This window comes from Trachinotus anak, unplaced genomic scaffold (genome assembly GCF_046630095.1).
Source record: "Trachinotus anak isolate AG129_WGS33_773 ecotype Australia unplaced genomic scaffold, CSIRO_AGI_Tana_v1 ptg000004l, whole genome shotgun sequence".
NCBI lineage: Eukaryota > Metazoa > Chordata > Actinopteri > Carangiformes > Carangidae > Trachinotus > Trachinotus anak.
Genome location: NW_027273855.1, coordinates 4,065,665 through 4,090,657, shown reverse-complemented (window position 1 = coordinate 4,090,657; position 24,993 = coordinate 4,065,665). Strand labels below are relative to the sequence as shown.

Below are 24,993 nucleotides of genomic sequence, written 5' to 3'. Positions count from 1 at the left end.
GACTTTTCATAAAGTTGAACATGGAGAAGAAGAAGATGGGAACTAGTGACCAATCACTTTGGCCGCAACTTGTTCTGTGATACAGAGACCAGGCTGAAAAATCAAACTGTGACACAGAAAGTAATCAACTTCTTTGATGTGCTGAATATGAACTGATGTGTATCACTGGGCCAGAGCTTTCTTTGGAACTTCTTGAGCTGCCTCCAACACACAAACCGATGAGCCAGCGCTGTGATGTAATCTGTGCATTCCCATTTATGATTAGCAGCAATCAGAGTGCCAAAAAAATTTCTCAATCGGTTTCCCACTTTCCACCCTCCTGAGGCCTATGATCATCTCTGTGGCTTATGCTGATTCATCTGCTCCAGTTACTGTGTGACCCATCCAGAAATGCCATATATAAGTTAAACAGAGAGGTCACAGGGTTGACAAAAACAATGAGTGAAGTACTGATTTTATCAAGCAGGAATTTGTGAGTTCCTCCTGTTCTCTTCAGACATGGTGGCTACAGCTTATGCTACACAGTTCTTCTATAAACTGGTTATATCTCTACTGTGTTCCATGTATAGAGTGATAAGGTGACGATATATTTGTGGGGACAGTGCAGATGTTTCCACCGTCACAGAAATCTTGAGCTTTAGATAAAGTAAATACATAAGCTTGGCAGCAAACATGAAGATCCACAGATCAGCATGCTGCTGGTGAAGTTGTAACCACACACTTATTTCATATAAGAGGAAAGCTAATATTGCTAAATGCTATGCATCTTAAAAATTCCAAGTTGCACTCAAAACTGTAGCCCCCTCAGGGGTCCCAGGCCAGGAAGCTCTGGCTTTACTGCATGTCAGTGTATTTATAGTAAATTAATGAACTGCAAATGCACTACTAAAACACAACTGAAAACTTAAGGGCCTTAAGTCAAGAGTGAGATGAAAAGATTGGAAACAGGGGGAAACAGCTAGCTACACTCTGTCTAAAGGTAACAGAAACAACCGTCTAGTACCTCCAACGCTCACTAATCAACATGTTATATTTGTACAAAAACTGAAGCGTAAAAACAACATATTGTGGCGTTATGGGCCAGACTATTTCTTGGTCAACTACATATCTTCCCTGCGGTGATGTTTCTTGTGTTGTACACAGTTGCATTAATCAAAGTGTGTGGAGAAGCGTATGGAGACTCAGCGTTACCTCCATGCTGGCTGAGCTTGTCTGTCTTCCTCAGGGGGGTCTCCATCTGAGATAAAGCAGGGAACGGTGTACTCCCTGTAGCGCTGAGTGAAGGAGTACAGCAGAGAGGCCTTGGCCTCCTCATACTGCTCTGACCTAGAAGTAAACGACCCCACACATGTAAATAAAACAACAAACACTACTTAAACTTAACACAATGAAATCCTTTTCATCAAGGATTTCCAGCTGTATGTGTATGTGTGGTGTGATCACTGCACACTGGAAGAGAAAATGCTGATGAACTTACTTTGGAGGAAGAGAGAATGTACAAGTAAAAACTTTGTGTGTAATTTATTTTTCAGTGTTGTTTGATTTCAGACTTCTGACCAAGTTATTAATTGAGTATAGCCCACTTTCTTACACAGACGGGCTTTCAGGGAGGGTGAAAGATATTTCCTTAAGAACAAATTTATTCTCTTTTTGCAATACTAATCTTTGATATTTGGCAATACAATATTTATTAATAAATTTTTTCTCCACTTGTATTTCAGTTTAGCAAACTAGTCAAGTAATTTGGGATACAATGTGAGGAAAGAGAATAAAACCTCGTACGTACCCAGGCTGGATGTCGGCAGGATTTGGTGATTCAGTTAGTTTTTCTGTCTTTGTGTCCTCCAACATCTTGCTGTTCTTTGGATTCCCAGATGCTTTTTTTCCTTTGCTGGGCTCCACTGGGATCTCCTTTTTAGTCTTACAACACATATAAACATAACTGAGGGGTTCATACATCCTGTATAAATACTAGAATGGTTATGAAAGTAGGAAATAATCTATAAGCTGGTGTGTTCACATTTAAAAGCCTGACTCTGACACTAGCAGGAGATGACTGGAGTAGATGGGGGAGCAGTTATACCTCCTGTTCGACTTGTCTGTTCATCTCCAACTCCTTCTCACGGAGCAGCTTGGCTCGGCGGAGGAGACGCATCGCCTCCTCTTGGATCTCCTGCTCCAGCAGTCTGGGTCTGAACATCACCTGAACCAGGCATCTCTGGGAAGAGGACAGCATTGCGTCACATGTCGGGAATTACTTGTACAAAAACAGATTTTGAGGATAGGGTGATTAGTGTATAGCATATAAACTTTAGAGTGGCAGTCAGATTGTTCTATTCTTACACCCTGGTGATTTTTTATTTAAGCCTCTAATGCATATTTCGAAATGAAGTTTTAAATGAGTTTTGGGCAGCTTCCTGTTCTGGGGTTTCTCGTGCGTGGACCAATTCAAGCAGCTTACAATCCCCATGTTTCAAAGTTGCTGAGTATTTACTGGATTTCTCCCAGTGGGCCTCTGTTACCCAGCTGGAAAAAAATGAATACAATGGATTAATCTTTTCTATAAACAGTGTATGAGTGTGCAGGACAATGCTCCAGTCTTAACTGACTTCAAATACAACTATCACAACCCACAGTCATAAACTGCACAGATGTTCAAATTATCTGTACTTTGATGTGATCCTGCGTTGCATTCAAATTAAGATTCACTGTTATTTGAATTGCGTTCTGTATTCATTAATCTTGCAGCATAGACAAAATAGAAGATAGAGAAAATATGACTCCCTTGTTCACTTCCATCAGGCATCCACTAGAGTGCATCGTTACACTGTAAAGGCCTCTGATGCGCGCCACTGTCTGTCTGTCTCTCTGTAAATATTTGTAACTGTACTGAGTTGAACTGAGGCAAGATTTTCCTCTGAGATCTCTTAGCTCTGTAATCGTTACACTTTTGATGCAAATTGTCTTCAAAATGAATAAATCACTTCCTAGACCCAGGTTTGTTTCCTCACATAGTAAAATCTAAGTTTCTGTTCACAAGCTCAACTCAAGCAATGCTGATTCAAGTTAGAGTTAAAACAAGGAGTTACATCAGGCATAGTCTAACACTTCAATTATGGTTTTGCAACTAAAACAACGTTAGGGTAAGATTTGGTCCAGGTGTAAAATAAGAAACACAACCTCGGGAGATCAAGCTGCAGAGGATTACTTAGGCAGTGGGTGGTGAGGAGGGGGTCGAATTAATATCAGGGCCAAAGATTCTTCAGCTTCCCCTGACAGTATTAAAAACATGCCTGGTTTGAACAGGTTGTCACAGTATTAAAGGGGCACTCCACTTCCATGAAGTTGACACTTTAAACAAAGAAGGGTCTAAACCGATGCAGCACAGACCTACATATCCTGACTTTTAGTCAAAGTCTTTAATGGGGCCTTTCTCATCCTACATTTCACATCATGTAATCACTAGTATAAACTAGTGTCTGACTACTAGTCTGACATGACCATCATGACAGTCTTTTAATTCTATATAATGGTCTCCATCAGCTGATGGAACTAGGAAATGGTTGAAAGCTCTGGAATAAGCCAGTAGCTTAATCTATAATCAAGACTTTTTTGTCAAATATCCAGTAGCATCTTTTTATTAGACCCCACGTGACGGACAAAGACTTTTAATCTGCTCTTTAGCTGTAAAATCGGTGGAGCGCTCCTTTAAGATCAGTGTAAACATAATGTGCTCTGCTCCACCTCTCCAGGGAACAGGCGTCCTGTGGAAGGTGTGATGCTGATGTCTGAATCCTTGGGAGGGGTGAAGGAGAACAGCCGGGGTGCTCTGGGAGCCATTGCATCCTTCACTACTGGAGTGACTGGTAGTTTGGACTGGTTACGGTCGGTGTGATGATTGACCAGGTGAAGTATGGCAGTGGAGTGGTCACCTACTGCCGTGGCCCCAAACTGGACCAGAGAATGGGAGAGTTCCAGTGGAGGGAGGACGCCCACTGCACGGCAAGACAGCAGGAAATCTCTGACGCCAAAGAAAAATAAATCATTTAGTTATGAATTAATGAATTTGGAATGTAATCAGATAAACAGAATTACATCAATCATAACAAAACATGATAACACCAATCAAAACCAAATTCCATCATCCCATAAAAATGAACAAATCCATTTAATTTACACATAGCAAAGGATTAGAAGTCAACCTGTTAATTCCAGACTTGCAGCTGAGCTGGAAATTGAACTCTTTAGCCTTGTTAGCACTGAAAATCAGATCAATCTCCAGGGTCTCTTGAGGGAGCAGCGTACCAAAGCCGTCATTAGGCTGGACCTCAATAAACTGCAGTGTGGGAGAACACAAACAACATAAACTGCCTCAAGATTTTTATGATATCAGTCCCCAATCTTCATACTATTTGTACAAGATTTTTTTTCGCAAAAGACATTTAGTTTATTAACAGTAATTATCTCACATATAGTAGTTTAGCAGATAGTATTATAGTAGGAAGCAAAGTTATAATCATGAACTAAAACAAACAGAATTTTCGTTAACTAAAAAAAAAAAAACTAAAAACAAGGCTTTATAAAAAAACATAACTAACGGTATTGTGTGTTTACAAAACTAATTAAAATGAATTGAAATTATAGAGAAAATGTCTTGGTTTTGGTTTTTGTCTAATCTCAGCAGCTATGTGTTCGACCAGTACATGTGCACTTTAAGTGTCCAATATATTCACTGTATTAATGATGACAGGTACAACATGTGACGTATTTTATTGTTAATTAAGCCACAGAGCTGCAGCACCTTCGACTTGAGCTGGACAGTCCAGTTCACTGATGAGTTAATTTAGAGTTGTTTCATCTAAATGAATCAACATCTCTCACATTCACTCAACCTGCATCTCACTTCAGAAACACAGGTACACATATTTTGCACCTGAGGCTGCATCTTGTGTCGACTGTTTACATATTTGTGCCCATCTACATTTTATGGTTGTTCGTCTGTCCTAAGTGAGTACATTTTTAAAATGGTTTGATGTCATTCTGATCTTTTTGAAATTGCCCATATGACAAACAAACAAACAAACAAACAAAACTAAACTAAAACCTGAAACTAATAAAAACTAAAACTAAACATTTTCAAAAAATGAAAACTAAACTAAATGACATGAAATGAATGAAATATCCAAAACTATTATAACCTTGATAGGAAGTACCATGTTAATGACTAAATACCTGACGTCATCTACATAATGATGAAAATATTGTTCTCAGTGATTCGTTTCTGGGTTAGTTTCTGCATATTCGGCAACATTTAACGTGATATAAGGTATTCCTAACTCTGCAAACTAAAATCACAGAAGTTCTTGTTAGTCTTGCAGTACCTCTGGAACACCCAAGAAGCCAAAGTCCTGAGGCAGCAGGGACAGGTTGGTAAGACGAACACTGCTCTGGACCGACTGGTAAATGGAACAGTAGCCAAAGTCCACCTCAGTGCGGTCAAACTGCAGGTCTGAGGAGGTCACCACTGCTTGGACTGTGAAATGAACAGGCTGCACCTGAACACACAAACACATCTTCATCAACATCAATGAGAAAAAAATACCCTTCTCTTCATACATGTTTGTTCTTTTCTCCTTTGAATGTCACAACAATGCATTTGATCTAGAGTCTCTTTATTCTTTTTAACCAGCATTAGAATGTGGCCATGTCTGTAAAACTGCAGGATGGTTTGATTGACATAACACAAAATAGTCCCGGTGGTTTTACTGCTATCACATTTCAAATCTTAATTGTAAATTTTCATATTTACTGTGGGATTAAGCTTTCTTAAGTCTGTGATTTCACAAACATGAGTATATGCACTTGAAGTACTTAATGAATGAACTTCATGTTTAAAACAAGGTCCCTTTAGTCCTCTTAGCTGAAATGGAAGCTTTTCTGCAGATAGTCATCCTTCATCACTGAGCGGTTGAGATGCAAGACGTGTGTGTGTGTGTGTGTGTGTGTGTGTGTGCGTGTGTGTGTGTGTGTGTGTGTGTGTGTGCATCCCAAAACACAGTGCAGACTCAAAGTGAGATTCAGAAATTTCAATCTAAGCACCAAACCAACCGTTTTTCTGACTGAAACTAAACTACAGTGTGTGTGTGTGTGTTCATGGTAATGACAGAACATGTCATTCAGTGCATCAGTGTGGCTCATTATTTTTTGAAGCTCTATGGCACTGAGCAATAAGGTCATTGGTTTTGGTCTTTTCATTGGGTTTGTTGACAATAGAATATCAGCAGTCTTGTCCTTTAACTCTGCTTTAGGTAAATTATATATTTAAGGAAGTAGATTAGAAAACTAAAAATCCTATGATTTTGTGAGCAGTGTTTTTTTTTCTGACTGACATCCTCTTGAGTCCTGCCAGTGCTCAACAAATGACCTTGTTTTCTGGTGTCTGTGCCATTGCTTTCCTGGCTGCTGTGGCGTCTGGTGATCATACAGTGTGTGTGTGTGTTTGTGTGTGTGCGTGTGAGTGCACATGCAATTGGTGTAATGCCAGGAGCTCAGGGCTTGGGGCTGGGGGCAACAGCTTTGGTGCTCCACAGGAGCATCCTGGCCCAGTCTTTGGCTGCTCGTCAGAGCTCTGCTCCCCCCCCCACAAGAGGGAATAGGGGCTGGATGAGGTGGGGGGTGGGGGGGTGAAAAATATGGCGAGAAGACAGACCAGATTTAGATTTACTGAGAAAGAGAACTGGCATTGATGCAACACGAATGTTTAAGCAGCTGCTCTGTGTTTTTTTAATAAAAACTGCTGCTGACAAGTTGAAGGAACTCAGTTGCTGTATGCACTTTATTTTCCACTTCAAGGGCTCCTGGACTGATCAGACCTTGAGGATGAGATTTAGATTTATAGCTTTTGAGAGGAATGACACACTGGATTGGAAATTATAAACGTTTGTTGCACTGTTCACAACTAAGGCTACAGTATATCTATCTGACGTAAATATATAGCAAATGCACATAATAACAATACATACTAGTAATGGTATGAACCAATGTAACATCATGGTAAAAATGCACTGTAAAACAGAGACATAATACATTTCACCATCACTGCCATTAACTCATCAAGGATATAAGATCAGCTGTTAATATAACATTGAACCAAGATCACTTCGCCCATGATGAAACTTTAAGGAAGATTTGATCAAATGTTATTTGGCTATAGAGACAAACAATATCTGTAGGAAAACAACAAAACGTTTAACATTTAATAAATCCTATAAAACATTTGGCAGAGCCATGGTGGGGAATAAAGGACAGAGAACTGACTGTAATTGAGTGGGTTAGTCATTAAGCAAGTGTTTGAGTGTCTACAGTGCTGGACATGAAAGTCCTGTTTATTTTCTACATAGTCATTTTTAGGTGACAGACAGATGAAGCGTATCTGATACTTAATTGTTTTGAAAGCTCTTGTCTTCTCAATCAGTTTTGCATTTCAGATTGTTTTAATTACTACAATACCCATGAGCCCTGACCGCAGCTGCTATAGAAAAAGAGCCAGTCAGAGGTGTGAATCTGAGCTGAGGCCAATTCAAAAAAAACTTCAGTGCTGCAGTTAGAAACAAAAGATGACACCATAGTTGTCTAATTCATCCAAAATGAACCAATCTAAAAGTGAATTAATTTAAGATGGAATTTAAGTTACCTGATTTCTAAAAAGAGTGATGGTTATCTTCCACTCGTCCTCAGCAGCACGGGTAACAGGTCACCGCTTGGCTGTTTCATACCAAAATGCACCTTGGGAGATGTGGCTGACTTCTCTACCTCCACTTCTATGTACAGAGGCTTGTACCTTTGACTTTTCACTAAAGATATTTTCTAAAGCAGTTGCTAATTTTTGTCCTAATGATCTATCCAGGAGTATTTAATGGCCATCAAAACCAGGGTGCCCAGAATATAGTAACTCTATATGTGAGTGTATCCTTATATTTATATAATATATATATATATATATTATATATTTGCCAAGCACCATCTTATGCGGATATATGTTACATATGAGGGCATGATGAAATTGCATGATAAGAAAATGACACATATCGTAAATTCCTGCCTACCCAGTTTGAGCTTCTGGAGACATTCTCAGTAAAACAATGTGGAATAACCTTTATGCTTGGCTTATTAACGGCCATGGAGTAACTAGGCCTTGGAGGTGGGAGATAATTTTAGCTTGTTACCAGCAAAATGGGTTACAACCTTCAGTAGCTCTGTTTCTGTTAGGGACAAAGTAGGACACAAGCCCTGTATCGCAGGATAACTATACTGTTTTCAGGACCACAGGGAGCTCTACTGTAAAACAGACTGAATGTATATAGTAAGATACAAACCTGGCCTGCTACTTGTACTGTCATTGGAACCTCCAGGACTCCTGTATCACTGTCAAAAAACTTCTTGGCATCTTTGGATAAGGAGCATCTATACAAGAGGTAAAAGAGGACACACTATTATGCAGATTGACACTTCCTCATAAAAAACACTTCATCTTAACATCATGAACAGAGGAGAGCAAATACACCAATTACAGGTTGAAAACAAACACATAACTGCAACAGTGATTTTAAAGGTTGCTAATTATTTTTTTTCAGTACATCAGATCCCAGCAGTCAAAAGCCACGAGCCCCCTGTCGAGCTTTTCAAAGAGAGATAAAGATGCAGACCCTGAAGACCCATTACTTCACTTTAACCCACGACTGTAGGATCGGCTCGCCAGGGAAAGCAGGAGAGAGATGTAGAGCGCGCCTCCACACTACTGTAGGTTGTAGCCATGGTGATGGGAGACGTAAGTATGATTCAAAGAGGCCCAGTAGTCATGCACAGGCTTATGTAAAACTCCAGTCCCTCAGTATCCTCTAGTGTTAAGAGCTGCTCTCGTGATAACATATATATATATACTGTATATATGCACTGTACGTATGTATAGTTCATTATCATGTAAAGAGTGGTCAAATGTCAAATGCAGTTTGTGGCTCAGATCCAGCTCCACCTCTCACTTTCTCTCTCCTCCTCCCAGCAGCCCTCTCTTTCCCCCTGCTGCTCTTTGCTTTTCGCTCCTCTGTTTCTCTCCTATCAACTGTCTTCTCTGTCTTTCCCTCTTTACGCTCTTAATGCTGGTTGAAGGCTTGAGAGCTAATACTGTAAATGTCAGTGGTTTTAAGGCTCTCCAGATGTCAGTGTGTTTTCTCAAAGCGCTACAACCAAGCCTCGCCTTCAACAAATCTGCCAGCTTCAGGTCCAGGGACAGTTTAGGTTCCATACTTCCCAGGCCTCATCTCTGCAAGCAACTACTGTAAACATGCTGTTTTACTACGACACTCTTGATGACTCAAAGCTAGATAGGTCACTTCCTCACACGTCAAAATTAAATCTCTGCATTCATGAAGAGGAGTCATGAAAAAAGAAGTATTTGTTTCCCTCTGTAGCTGAACCAATGAGCGCAGAGGGTGTATTTAAGGAAGCACTCTTGTTCTGCCTGCTAATAGAATCGCTGCTGGAGAGTCACTCTTGAATTAGCTTGGCAGGGCAGAGTGGAAAAGCCTGGTGGGATGTCGCCAGGCCATATGCTCGGGAGAATTTTGCGGATGGATGGGGTTTCAGATTTGTCACTGTCCTGCACAGATTTACTTGTGTGCTCTTCTTCTCCATTGCCAGATTATCCACAGTCTCATCGAAAAGTAATTCTCCTCCAAAGTCTTTGATGATACTTCTGAGATTAGTAGAGGACATAGTAAATCTGAAATTACATTGGTGGTCTAACTTTGTGGTACTATTAAGAGAGCTGTTGTGCATTTCTCCAAAGAATTACTGAAATATTTGGGGAGAACAACTTTATCTATATGTCCATCCTTAATATTCATAGAGAGTCAAAGAAATGATAATCATTAGTGATAATCACCTTATCCATGAGAGCAAGGATGCAAAAACCCTAAAGACCTACTTATATATTTATCAGGAATGTCAAGAGCTCTTGATATGAGGAAAGTGGCTGCTTTACACACACACACACACACACACACGAAAGTCCATATTGAACAGGATGTATATAAATATGAATATATGTACATGTCTATATGTATATATCTTTATCTATATATATTTATATATGTATATAGATATACATATACATACATACATACATACATATACATATATACATATTTATATATATATATCCGGTTTAATATGGACTGGAATTTCACTATTTCACTTCACCATTAAAAAAGTGATTATGAACAGGATTAAAAACGGATTAAGAGGCTCTGGGATTTTGTCATTATGGGGAGATGGATGGACAAAAACTACATTAAACACTAACGAAAGAAGTCTTAGAAATCATGTTAACCAAACTGGTCATTTTGTTTGCTTGTTTTCTTTCTTCACAGCATCACTGAAGTTCCTGATACTGGTGTGAGCGGTGAGCTAGCTGTGACTGTACTGGTGGAGCCGTTCGGTGTAATCTGTAGTAAATCATCCTTGTAATCTCCCTTTTATCAGCTGGAACTGCCGGGCTGGGACACACTGCTTGCTCTTCAGAGATTACACCTAAAACCACTCATTCAAGCAATCCTATTCTAATGATCTTGTCATCAGGTTTACATAGCAGAAAAATACAAAAACAAATGTTCCCCGTCTTTTTAAAATCTGTCAAACGGAAATTCTCCACATGCAGAATGTTTTACTTAACCCCAAATGTTTTTTGAAACGACCAGACTTTAGAAAGAAGTGAAGTTTCCAGGCCCAAGTGAGCCAGGTCACAGGGCTAGGTTATGTAGCTCACATGCTAATTTCAACACCTCGTTTTCAGTGCAGTGCAATGAAACATCTCCTGTTCGTTTGACAACTGAAGTAGGTCTGGTATGATTTACAGAAAACTCCTAAACTGACTGATTATCATTAAAAACATAAAATTTCTACAAGCTGTTGCAAAAACAAAACAAAAACAAAATACCATTATGTCCTCAACAGAAATTGGCTCACATAAAAGCAACGTCAGGCTAAATGGGTGAAGTGAAATAAAATGGCAATTCATTCTGCTTATTAGGATTTAAGCGTCCATCTGAATGTAACTGCGCAGCTATAATCTTAGCTGAACAATATCACAAACCTGTGAACCATTGGCCTTGATACTGTAGAGGGGATTATGCAGTGTATGGAACAATGCTGTGGGTATGTGAGGGAAATGTGTGGGCTGGATGGTGACAAATAAAAGTGGAGGAAGACAGGCAGAGAGGGATGAAGCAAAGGAAAGATGGTGAAGGATGTGGGCAGGTTGAGCGCAATCCTCTAGAGCAGGAAGCAAGAATGTGCTCACCCTCTCCCAAAAGCCTGAGGAGAGAAGGCAAGAAGCTAACACCTGTGTAAAGAATGAAAGCTATGAGTCATTTCAGAATAGAGATTTTACAGTGTATGAGTGTGTGTGTGGATGACACAGTGAGTGAAAGCAGTGCCGCTAATGAGGATGTGGAAATTCAATCATAGGCTCTGGCTAGGGAGACTTGGCAGTGCCATTTCAAATGACACACCACTACTGCATCAAACAAAGGCAAACCTACCAAAAATCAACAGATTGGAGGGCGAGATCCGACCATGACGGAGATTACACATAAAGGAACGCATCTTCCTGACATGTGTGATTTGTGTATGATTTGTATGAATTTCTGATGCGGGTGGAGGACCCACTTTTGGAGCTTTGGGCATCTTAAAGGACAATTCCAGTCATATATATGATCATTTCTTGTACTCAACTAGTCCCAGTTTGTGCCTGCGTCTTGGCATTATTATAACATTCAAGTCACAGAGTGAAGCATCACAAAGTGGATAGGATCAAGTTTTATAGGAAAACCTTTTCTGGGAGTTAAATAAATTTTGAGGACTTTGAAATCTCTTATTATGTTTATTATGTTTTCAGGTTGGTCCTACCAGCTTGTCAGTCAGTATCTTTGTTGGCAAAACCAAGATCTCCAAGGTCGTATAATAAGAGACCAGCCCTCTTGGCACTGAGCAGCTCATGAAGAGGTAATGAGGGAAGTGTTATACCACACAGTTTTCTCTAAGTGTGTAGAGTTTGTAATTTAAGGCATAAACAAATATCTGCATTTTATTTTTATTATTATTATTGTAACATCCCATATATCTGATAAAGTAAGGATACCCTCATGTCAATGTTAACCATTTGGAAGTTAGAGCTTTTTAGATGGAATTCAAAGGTATTTTCACATTTCTGTGATATTGACTTAAAACAGTCCCTCCCAAAAATAGGCTAAGATGAACACAATACTAGACTGAATAATGCAGTGAAAGGGGATGGAAACTGAATTCATCAGGTTATCACAAGGCTTATTTTTTAATGATAGAACTCTGTTCCCATTTCTCAGCAACTAAGTGGGTAAATTCAATGTGAGCATTATTGACAGAACTTACGACCAAACCTACAAAATAAGATCCAACTGGAATTATCTTTTAAGAACAACAGTGTTGTAAATGAGGGCACAGGAAACTGGGTCTGGTGTCTTAGGTTATGTAAGCAGAATCAGGGCCAGCATATAAGCAGTGGTGGATGGTGGACGCATAGAGCGATGAGAGGAGTTTGAGAGTAACAGAGAGAGGCAGAATAGATGTAGTTGGAGGGGAAGTGAAGGAGCACCAGGATGGAGGACTGTAGAGACTGAGAAAACCAAAGAGAGAGAGGCATAGTTAAGCAAAGAGGTGAGAGGCCAAGAAAAAGAGAAGTATGTGTGAGAGAGTGGGAGAAGACAGCGTGCAAGTGAAAGAGAGAGACAGAGAGAAAAAGTGTGATACAGAGGGAGTAGGGAGGGGGTGGTAGCTGTAGCTGTGCTCGTGAACGCTGCACCATATTATCAGCAGCACGAGTAATGCTCTAATCCTTGCATTAAAACCTCTTCCGATTCACTAAGGCAGATTACTGACATTTTCCCACTTTCCCCTCCTTGCCCCTTGCTGAATGATGACCAGTGCATGCCCCTAACTTTTCTGGTGTGTGAAGAAAATGTTCTTCTGTTTGTATTTTTTTTTTTCCATCAATATCTTCTCAGCTATCAATACGCAAAGCTGCTGAACTGTGAAGTGAAAAAAACAGAGGGTGGGGAGAGGAATACTGGCGCCCACGCTGAGTTTTTACATACTGCTCGCCTCTCATATCTGCCCTGGGGGTCCCCGGTCCGCTCTCCTGGCATTCAAACCGAAGTTCAACTCCTGCCTCTCCATCTAAATATAGAGCCTATATTATTGTAGAAAGAATTACCATGTCCTTCAAAATCATTAGAAACCATTATCAGAAGCCTTTGTGCCCCTGCGCTCAGAGTGCAGGTATGTTGGAGCAACTCTCTTCTACCTGCTGGCTGTTGACTGTCAGTAGATTGCTGCCATTAGCATGACTCCATAGCTTGCTTTAATCAAAAAGGGAAGCTATCATATAAGCACTGTAGTATAGTAGTTATTCTATGATTCATCAAGCTGATACTCTCCTTTTTTTCTCATCAAAAATTGCACAATTAGTTCCTCATCTCTCTTAAGGTAGACGCACTCTCTTTTATGCATTTCGTGGCTAGCTAGCAAGTTTCCCCTTTAGCCAATGTGAAGGTTGCCCCTGCTACGTATTTTCTGCACACACAGTTGCTCGCCGACTATGGAAAAGTACAGTGATGGATGTTTACAGCAGTTTGAGTAATAATTTTACTGGTCACCTGTCAACTGTACGATGTTATTACCACTGATTGAAATGATGGTCAAAACCACAAAAATAAGATCCAAGTTGTAATAAACCAGAATTATCCCTTGAAGCTTGACTTTGTCTAATGGTGTAATTGTTAGTACCACCTTTAATGAGCCTCTAAAGAACCAGATTTTGTCAGTGTGTACTGTATTTACTATATCGGTTGTGCAGTGCTAGGTTGTGCAGAGGATGGGAAAGTCACAAGACTGCAGGTCTGGCTCAGTACACAAGTCTCCTTTGGAGTGACACAGTTCGCACTTTCATAGAAGGTTGATAGAATCTTAACAAGCTTACAGACCAAAATGAGATTATCAATGCTCCAGTGATTCCATTGTAATTGCATCCTCTGTGTGTCCTTCCTTACCTTGGCAGGAACTTAAGTTGGGCATTAAACCTTGATTGAGCCTGGATGAAGCCGGTCTTTGGTAAGATCTCCATGTGTTTCCTCATTTCCGGGCACACCTCAAAAGTCACCTTCAAGGCTGTGCTGGCTCTGTCGTACAAAGGATGACCGGATGAGAAGCAATCTAACAGCAATCAAAGGTCTCACATTTTATCCTGAACAATAAACTATTAATCACTTATCAACATGCTAATTATTTTTCTGTTGATGGACTTATTGGTTAATCAACTTATTCATCGACAAATTGCTGCAGCTTTTCTCTATATATTTTTGGCATTTGACATTTTACCTTATTTGTTTTAAAAGCAATGGCAGGCCAACAGACTTTTTCACAGAATGATTTAAACAGAATGATTGTTAATACAATTATTATATGTGCATGTTAAAATAACATGCCCTATTTCTAATCCAAATTTATTGACATATAAATATTGGACAATTCCACAAAACTCTGAATTATGTTCAAAAACAACAACACATTTTGAACATCCAATAACACTAATAAATTATTTACTCCTACAGTGCCCCCACATGGAAACTACAGCATGGTTAAGGTTATAGAAAGATCAAGATAATAATTAAATGGGTTCTACTCTCTACATTAAGGTTAAAGTTCTTCCTGCCTTGCACTCATGTCTGAGGTAAATCGGGCGCTGCAGCATTGTTGGATACTGAGCTGGCCAATCAGACTGAGGATTCATTCCTGTGTAATGTGTTCCTCGCAAGGGTAATTTAATGACCTACAGTTTTTGGGGTCCTCAGGCAAAATCATTTCCCTTTTAGCTCTGCGATACAAGAGAATAACTAGAATATATCATTGGTGTGGCTGTGGCCATTGACACTGAGCAGTGTAAGATATATTTTAGGTGTTGCCCCATGCAGATCACAGGGCAAACCTCTTCTCACTCGAGGACTCTGCAAGGACAGAGAAAAGACTTTCATTTGAGTGACACCTACAGATATGCCTCGTATGGAGCGATGTACCCCAAGTCCATATCATTCAGGTGACCCATTTTCTAAGAGCTCCAACAGATGGTTGAGCCTGAGGCTACAAGCCTGTTATAGCTGGAGTTTGTGATATAAATGGCTCGTCACCTGGGGAATTCTCCAACACATCCAACCACAACCCACACTTACACACCTTTAAAAAAACAACGACAGTAGAAACACGTTGAAAAAAACGCCCTGTTTGGTGAAGGTGGTGTGTGTGCATACAGTGAGAACATTTAGTTATGTCTGCTTTCATTGTCAAAGATACAAAAAAAAGTGATGAGCAAGTTGTGGCCAAATAGACTTCAGAGGGACCCTTCATTTTTCGATCCCCCTCTCAAATGAAATGACCTGCTCTGAGCGAGGTCAAACAGATGGTTGTTTCCCTGAGGCAAGGACTCCCAGGGACACTTGGGAGATATTACGTGCTATTTTTATTCCAGCCAAATGATAACCTTCAGATCACTCTTGGAGGAATATTCATGGGTACATAATCATTTAGGGTAATTAGGCATTTTAATTAAAAGGGACATTTAGCTGATCTTGTCTTTTTTACCAGCTCCCTGTGACCAGTTTATTTCTGAAGCAATGATGTTTAATCATTTAAAGGTGAGTTTATAGCAATTCACATAATTTGCTTTCTTGTTTCATTTCATATAAAAAAAAAATGCTGATTTCTGTAATTCAGGGAAACAATTTCCCAAAGTTAAAGAAAGCTTATTGAGAGCCAGGTCTTATTGGCCTTTGTGGCTCACCTCTCTAATGCTCTTGTGAATGAATGGGAACAAGTAATTATGGTCAGGTTTCAAAATCTTATGGGAAGCCATCCCAAAAGAGCGGAGGCTATTTCACTGCTGTGTCCACATTCTTTTGGCCATGTAGCCTAGCTGTTAAAAGACATTGAAAACTGTGTGAAAGGCATGGGTATGACAGTAAACTGGGTATTTTCCTTGGGTTTGGTTTAATGTGGCATTTTTACAGCCTACAGCATTCACCCACATTTCTCACTCATGTGTGTGCTGCTGGTAAAACTAACTTCCACACCGTGACTCCACACCCTTCATATTTTTGTCATTTACTTCCAATAAAATAACTCTCTGGAACTTGAGCATGGCATGGTTCTTCTCCTGGGCTAGTTCGAAGCAGTTTACTGTGACAGACATTCATCTAGCAAGGGAACCTTTGCTGTGTGTCACAGCCTTTCTCTCTCTCTCTCTCTCTCTCTTGTATTTCTACACTGTTGATCTGTTAATCTTGAAAAAAAAAGGTCTATTGGTACTATTTTTCAAACTGTAGAAGACGAAACGCAGGAAACAGCTTCCTCTGAATTTAGAAAAATGATTCAATAAGCTCATTGTGACACTATTAGCAATAGTGTAAAAGAGAGAAGCAGCATAAACAACATAGTTGTTTACTGTTTCTGTAATATTAATAAAAAGCTGACACTGATAATGCCACGTAATAATCGCTGAGGTTTAGTGCCAACTGTTTCAGGTCATGTTGCACAGAAATTGCTCATGTTGAGTCTCTGTGCAGAGCTGAATAACTGAGTGCCTGGACTGTGGGCGCCCACAGCTACAGCAGTGCCTCTGCCCTTTCTTGAAAGGGCCAGGTGGCTGCACTTGCTTACTCCACATGTACTCCAAAGCCTCATGGGATACCAAGCCTTCATGGCAAGGGTTCTAGGCAACCATCCCCACAATGCAGCACTGTCAGCTTTAAACTAAATAAAATATTTCAAAATAACCAGCTGGAAGAGTTATAATTTCTTATCATCTATGTTTCCATTCTTCAAGCCAGGGAACACAGGACACAGGTTGGACAACAACAAGGTGCAGTGGGAATATCAGAAAGGCAGTAAACAGGGAAATCGAGGACAGAATGCTTTGTGAAGCAGGCTGCTTGTGTTTGTTTGTGGCCTGAGTTTGGGCAGGAATGCTCTTCTCCCCAGCAGGTGCCAGTGGAGGAGGGTTTGAAATGAAAAAAACAAACAAAAAAAAAAAACACTGTTCCCAAAAAGAAAAACTCTGCCAACTGAGCTCAGAATATTTCAATCATTGGCTCCCAAGCAAAAGTCAAACACTGCACATTTTAAAGCCTCTTCAAAATTCTTTCAATTAGTAGGAATGATATTCAAATCACTGGCTCACAGACAAGAGAGACATATTCAATTATGCGTGTGCTGTTCTCTTTTAAAATCTGTCACAAACTACGGAGGACTTGTGGGATATCTACTCATCTACTCAAAGGGAAAAGTGACAAATTGTATGATGAAAGCAGCAGCTCTCATTGTTTCCCCAAAAAGCCTGCCAAGTTATTTTGTGTTCAAATTACTGTCTTGGAGGCAGAGTGACATATTGCATAGTTTGCTGGTGCAAGCTTCAGCATTTTTTTTTTTTTAAACTTCAAAGCTGCTGTTCACACTGATGCTGTCATCGTCATGTTGTCACATGTGCTGGTGTGCCAGCGCACCAGATGGCAGTTGTCACAAATACCCCACCCCCACACATGCACTCCCTCCCCCGCATGATGTGACACAATGACTGGCTAGGTGGTGGACCACACGCCTGTAAATATTACAGCCCCCGGTGTATTCTTAATCTCCTCTGTGCATCATAATGTATCACATCCATAATCAAAAAGGATTTTCTTCTGTGGGGATGTGAGCTTACCGCCTGGTCCCTTACATCATCCTCTATTTAGGAACATTTATCAGCTAATACATCTCTATTATATTATGTCTGCACATTTGTTGAATATCTCAATACGGCGCTTAGTTCTGAACATAGTTAGGCGGAGAGTTTTATGTTGGGCTGGCTGAAAAGTAAGCTGGCCTTGTCAATTTTAAGGGATTTCCATGAGCCGTTTTTCTGTGAAAATGCCTGCTTTGGCGGAGACTGAGTATGTGAGGGGGTTTTAGTATTGCATTCAGCAGATAAGCCGGCATGCCACATCAGCAGTCCATGCTACTTTCCAAACTCTGTTCCAAGGACGTTTCTGAGCATGACAACAAATAAAATGGAAATATGACATGCACCACTCATTTCTGCAGCCTCCTCAATGGTTTCACTTTAAGATACAGTTCATTATGACAAAAACTAACTAAACTAATGCTGTAATAAGTGTAATAAGTAGTAAATCATAAAGATTTTACAGCTTCCAATTTCAGAATCTTGAGATGAGTTTCTTGTCTCGTTTGATGTACGTATGTTAGTGTGATCATTTTGACTTTTATGTTGTAACAGCCTGTGATGTGAGGATGAAGATGATGTTGTTTTATACTGTGAGTTCAATGCGAGACCAAGGTCTATGACCAAAACACTGCTTTGTGCTGAAACTGTGTGGGAGTTCTCTACCTTGTCTGCATGACTTCAGTCTCCTACACACCTGTCTACCAGGTGTGCATTAGACACTATTCAACATGACTAAATAGGTGTTGGCTTCGCTTTGTAGCTGTAACAGCAGGAGAGCTGCTCGTGCTCTCAGGACAAGCTTCCCCGCCATAAGCGACAGAGCTGCTAGCATTCTCGTCACCATCACCAGATTTGTGTGTTTAAAAAATTGATGCTGATATTTTGGCTCAACATTCTGATGTCTGTCCATCTTTGGTTTTACAGAGATTTACAACACTTGTTGGAAAGCTTTTATTGCACTTAATGTAACAAGTTGTCAACCTGACTCTGCTCTGCTCTGTGTGTGTGGGGAGGGCCTAAGAAACACACACAGAAACACACACAGTGAAACAGAAAGCAAAGGAGAGGAGAGAAACGCCACCGTTAATGACACAGTAGAGACTCTCACAATGAGCTAAAATGCAATGAGTGCACATAAATTAGTTAAATCAATAAAATTCTCCCCTGAGATGTGTTAGTTCAAGACTTGACAGCTGTCAGTCCACAGTCACTTCTCTGTCTATCACTTCTAATGAGCTTGGATTGATGACTGCTGTTCCCCTTTGCTACAGCAGTCAAATGCAGAGCAGTGATGACTTTCCAGACAGTTCTCTTTGCCACATTATACATTCCACCAATAATGCAGCAGCTATTTTGTCTTTTTAAAAGGCCATCGTTTGCCCCATGTTGCCTTGACAAACCATATATAAAAGTTGTGATTATCATAATGACATTGTTAACTTGCATGCAAATAAACTCAACTTTTCTATCGAGGTGCATTTGCAATTGCACAGTTTTGATGCCACAGGATATGTGTCATATGGAAACTTTTAACATTTATTTTCCCCAGTGCTTTTCAATATATGGCATCCTGTGCACCAACTGCCTGTGTGCAAATGATTTTGCCTGAAGACTGACTATCTTAGAGAGGTCTGAATCTGTCATGTCAGTCATATTTACACACTATGAACTTGTGGTGGCGAACATTTTAGTCCCCTTTAAGTAAACCGCCCAGTAAAAACTACAACTAGTCCTGAAGTGAAAAGTTGGTGAATACAGCTCTGTTTCTTTTGGGAAAAGACTGTATATCTGTGTGTGGTTGTGCACCATCTGCTCAAAATGTACATGAAAGCAGAGTGGGCACCTTAGTTTCCTTTCCTTGAAACTAATAATTAGATAACTGTCATTTCTGAGGAAGCAAGTTTACATACAGCTGAACATGAAAAATATAACATTTGCTTTTTAACAGCCACTTGTAAAACTCTGGTTCACTCTTACAAACACAAATAAATGAGGTAGCCCTCACCAAGGCTGCAGGATCCAATTTCTTTATAATTAGCACCAAATTACATACTCTGGTCCAAGAAACTTCCAAAAAACTAACAGAGACATTTTAATTAATTTTTAGGAAATAGGAAACTAAGGGACCCGTAAAATGAAGGGATACGCCGAGAGCTCAAGCTCCATCCCAGCTGGTCTTTAACACTACAGGTGTCTAATATTTGAAATTACCAGTAGCAGGCAAATCAACCTGAAAACTAATCAGAATCAGAATCAGAATCAGTTTTATTGCCAAGTATGTTTCCACATACAAGGAATTTGTTCTGGTGATTGGTGCAATTGGAGGTTCTTGGAGGTTCTTGTAAACAACAGGTTTACACAGTTTTAGTTTCTGCCTGTATGTGGGAATCAGGTGGACCATGACATGGTGAGAGTGGCCAAGTGCAGTGCTGACTGTGGTGTAACAGTGGTCCAGAGTGTTCCCCTCTCTGGTCGGGCAATTAACAAAGTGTCTGTATTTGGGCAGTTCGTGGCTGAGGTTACCTTTGTTAAAGTCACCAAGGAGTCCGGGTTGGTCCGCTCCACACACAGTATCACACATTACACAGTAATGCAGTTCAAATAAGGCTTTATACCATTTCTTAGTACTGTGTTTTTGTCCTTGTACCAATGTTGTCTCAAACATTACAGTTGAGTCCTTTAAGTGACACAGATGTGGTAAATGACACCTCATCTTCCTCAATTTGACTACTTACAGTTCAAACAAGGTAGCTCAAATCATATTTTAAATACTTTAGGTAATTTAAGACATGTTTTTAATCTGGCTTTTAATTTGGAGCAATATCATAGCCTCAGTCTTCAGTTTTAACCACTGCTTAATTTATCTTATTGTGTTTTATTGACTTTTTTGTTTGTTTTTAACTTTTCATTGATTTTTATTGAAGCCCTTTAAGCCGCGTACTTGTATGAAAGGTGCTATGTAAATAAAGTTGAGTTGAGTTGAGAGTAAAGAGTAAAGAGTTAAGCGTAAACCAACTGGAATCAGCAAGTGATAAAAAACTAGTTTTATTTCATGAGAGGGACAGAGGGTTCTAACATCTCTGGTGTATTACTATTCTTATTGTTGGTGTTAAGTATGGCACAGAAAATTAGCTAACAAGGTCGGCTGTTAATGGTTTGTTTGCATCCTAATTTACTTCATGTCTTATTTGGTGAATGTTTTACATTTATAAGTCTACTGCAGGGATTTCCTGTTTTACTTCATGGACACATAGTTTTTTACAGTAAGTACTGTTAGTGCCCACTTCACAATCAGTGTATTGTTATGTGGATTCAATTAGAACCTTTAGGTCTCTCTCTTGCATATTACATTCTGGGTTTTCATTGCAACCTGTGCAAAATGCACAAATACATTTTTAAGTGCTAGAGTGAAGACACCTACAAACATGGAGCCCTTGTAGACACATGACAAAGCTGTCAGCCACTTGAGGCTCTGGAACCTACCTGCTTTGGACCATGATACTGTCTTGATACAGGCAGTCAAACATGCAGATCTTCAGGTCAATGCTGGGCTGAACCACCCACACAGGGGTGCTGGCTGCAGTACCCCTCACCTGGATGGGTATCTGTTTGAACCAACATGTCTTCAATCACAAATGACTTACATGTAATAACACTGATGTGAACAAAACCAACCATTTGTGGCTCTGTAAACTTCTAAAACATTACCCTTATCTTGTTTTCTATCCATGACATTCACAAGATAATAAACATGTTGTGTCTTACTGGTTTGCTGGATGAGTTGGAGAAGTTGATGTGGAAGTCTAGTGTGGCCTCTCCTGGAACAGTTGGAGTGAAAACAACCTCCAGCTTGATGCTTTCAAAGGGTCCAATCTCCCCCTCTCTAACCTGAGGGAGGGGGGTACATTAAACAGAGTGAGCAAATATTTAATTTTTTAATATTTTATTTCATCGTTTGTATCTCCTAGAAATATTCTAGAAGCACTCCACAAGACAATGTAAAACAACCAGTTAAGCTTAGCATTGAACATCAGATAATTCCAATGGTAATTCAAGCTCATACTATGAACTCTACATATTTTCACTGAGCTTTATGAGCTTTCTCTGTTTACATTTTGATGGTGATTTAATGCCCACAGAACAGAGTTTAGTTTAACTGTTTTACTTCATGGCACAAAACCATTTCTGTCCATGTACAGGAAGCTGAATTCACTCAGATGAGCAACTTTAAATGGCATGCAATAAAATTACAGTGATAGGTGGTGCTATGGGTAGTCTGCTCTGCTATAAGGCATCAAGGTGGCGAGAAAAATAATAAGAAACCAAAACAGGAGTAAGGCTGCACAATTAAAAAATAATTCAAAATCGCAATATGGCCAAGTACAATATCCAAATCGCAAAAAAATCGCAGGAGCTTCAGTTTTTTTGATAAATGTAAAATGTGTCACAACATCGTTGTGCATTGTTAAGCGTTGTGGTGCTACAGGGATGCCGAGGCCTAAAAATCTCTTCAGACATATGGGAACATGCCTGTTTGGTACAAACCCCAACAAAAAGCACATCATCATCATTTTTTAAATTTTCAGTGAAATAAAATGCAAAAAAGATAATTTCAACTGAAATCATGACTCATAACGCAATCGTGATATCTGCCAAAATAATCACAACATGATTTTTTTCGTATATGGTTCAGCCCTAGAGAGTAAGAGTAAGCCATTCATGCAACATCTGCCTCAGCACTGTTGAACCATCATAGCTTGATGGATAATCCACCATTCAAGAGCCTTGAACTATACATTGTGAAAGTATCAGTCAAAATGACAACGATCAAGCCGTGGGCATAAAGCACATGCAATACACACACCCATAACAAGCACAGAGGGCGAGGCAATGCACCATTAGCCCCCTGCCAGAGAGATGTAATGTACCCTGAACGACTCCAAAACTTCACATGGGCCACAAGGCACACACAGCATCAGTGCTAAAAAACACAGAGGCAGCCTCTTCTACAGACAGAGATAATTGTCTTATCAGACATTATTGATTCCTAAATAGTTCTGGTGATGCCTGACATTTTATCTGGAGTTAGTTTAGTCCATATGTATCTAGCCTACAGCTACGAAGCAGCTCTGTGCTTATCATGCTCACATGCTGATGCTAAAGATGTATAATGTTTATGAGGTTTACCATCTTAGTTTGGCATGCTAATTAGCAGTAAACACAAAGTATAGCTGAGGCCGATATTATCAGATTTATAGGTATTTGGTTATAAACTGAAGTACTAGATAATGATCATTTTGACTGTTAGTGTTGGAGGAAATGTGTTGGTCAGGGGGTGATCTAAGTCAAATAGGGTTCATCCTCTGGGGACTACAAATCAGATTGATGTCAAGATGCCACCACTCAAGTGGAAGCCTTTTGCAGCAGCTCCTGGTACTAAATCTATCCAAATTTCATGGCAGTCCATCTAATGGTCGTTGAGATATTTCGGTCTGGACCAAAGTGGTGAGCCAACCTACTGATAGACCAACCTCAAGACTAACCATGAAACCAACACTACCATCCCTAGAGACATGCTGCTAGCATTGCTAAAAACGAATGGCCACAAAATGTCAACTTTGCACTCAAAATCTCTTATAATATGTTGGACAGACCACTATATTTAATTATTCAGATTCATGCTCCCAGGAGGGTGAACCCACTTGATGTGGCCTTTCTTATAGCATCATGCCACCATGGGCCTGATATAGGCTACAACTAATTCATATGATGATTTTACCGTGAAAAAATGTCACAAACCAATTACATTTTCAGACTGTATTATGAAAAAGTTTTTTCTGTGAAATAAAGTTCATCTTTACCAGCTTTAAACATGCACTGTACTAAAATTGATTTCATCATTACAGCTTACAGTAATAGTATTACTATAAGACCTATATAAGACTTAATACCAGAATATTATGTAGTATGATCCAATACTTACATTTCCTAGACTTATGTCATTGGCGTCTGAGAGGCTCTTGTCTACCTCGGCTTCCACATCAGTGGACACACAAGCCTTTAGAGTAGCTTCTGGACCTGCAGCTGAAGCCTCTGACACTGTCACACATAGACACACAAAATTCAGCCTGATGGTGGCACTAGTGAAAGCTCATGAGGGTCACCATTATGAGTAGTATTACACCATAATCAGTAAACTTTTTCCTATTTGCAGTGTGAGCGTGCACTTCAAATAGTTTGTAAATATAAGACAGGGATGAGCAGAGAACACAACAGAAACCTGACAGTTTGGTGTAAAACAGAAAGAAGTAACATTATGAGCATGAATTGTTACACTAAATCTGATGTGACCCTTAGCTCAAAAGACATCTGCGATGTAAAACACAAACAGGCATAAAATGTCAACTACTGTAAGCATCAGCCCAAAAAGTAGCATCAGCACCCTGCTTGCCAAGAACACCCTCTCTGAATAATGGCAGATAAAAAAATAGAAAGAGAGCCACATCAACACAGTTCTTCCAAAGCTAGCAGAGCAGAAGTAAAAGACTGAAGAGCTTATCAAAGCATCAGAGGAGGAAAGTGCTGAGTGCAGCGATGAAGACTTCAGATCTGAGAGGACATAAAAGAGAAGAAGCCTCCTTGTCACCAGCTGTGAGAGCAAGGTTAACCCTCTGCTTCCTCTGTGTGTGTGTGTGTGTCTGTTTTTTTGCCTTTCTTATTACAAGAACCAAATGTTAATGAGAATAAAAAGATGAGGAAAATCATACACAATAAGAAGATTTTGTCCCTTCTTGTTTTTCAGTTGCTGTTTACAAAACTCGGTCTCCTATAAATAATTTTCCAGTACAACTAATCTGCAGAAGCTAACTTGTTTTTTTTTTTACACAGCACTGACTTTTTCAATACTCTGCAAAATATTGTCCTGTGAGGCTGAATTTAGACACAGCATTCCTTTGAGCTCCATGCTAATGTCAACATGCTAACATGGTCACAATGACAATGCTAATTTGCTGGTGTGTAGCAGGCATAATATTTACCAGTGTTCACCGTCTTAGTTTAGGGTTGTAGCACTAAACACAGAGGGAACCAATAAAGTCTGTATAAAATGTATGGCAATCCATCCAATAATG

At 39.8% G+C, this 24,993-nt stretch overlaps 1 protein-coding gene across 2 annotated transcripts in view; it reads right to left on the bottom strand.

Annotated features, from left to right (window-relative positions):
- cfap74 (cilia and flagella associated protein 74) overlaps window positions 1-24,993 on the bottom strand; it is a 54,147-nt gene that overhangs the window by 7,777 nt on the left and 21,377 nt on the right. For both annotated transcript variants that reach the window (XM_071475316.1, XM_071475317.1), the window contains exons 19-29: window positions 23,847-23,962; window positions 21,629-21,751; window positions 21,347-21,468; window positions 14,142-14,270; window positions 8,376-8,463; window positions 5,382-5,555; window positions 4,203-4,336; window positions 3,745-4,021; window positions 2,084-2,218; window positions 1,787-1,920; window positions 1,192-1,326 (exon numbers count right to left, since the gene is read on the bottom strand). In XM_071475316.1, coding sequence (XP_071331417.1) covers window positions 1,192-1,326; window positions 1,787-1,920; window positions 2,084-2,218; window positions 3,745-4,021; window positions 4,203-4,336; window positions 5,382-5,555; window positions 8,376-8,463; window positions 14,142-14,270; window positions 21,347-21,468; window positions 21,629-21,751; window positions 23,847-23,962 — 1,567 coding nt within the window. The remainder of the gene's footprint in view (window positions 1-1,191; window positions 1,327-1,786; window positions 1,921-2,083; window positions 2,219-3,744; window positions 4,022-4,202; window positions 4,337-5,381; window positions 5,556-8,375; window positions 8,464-14,141; window positions 14,271-21,346; window positions 21,469-21,628; window positions 21,752-23,846; window positions 23,963-24,993) is intronic.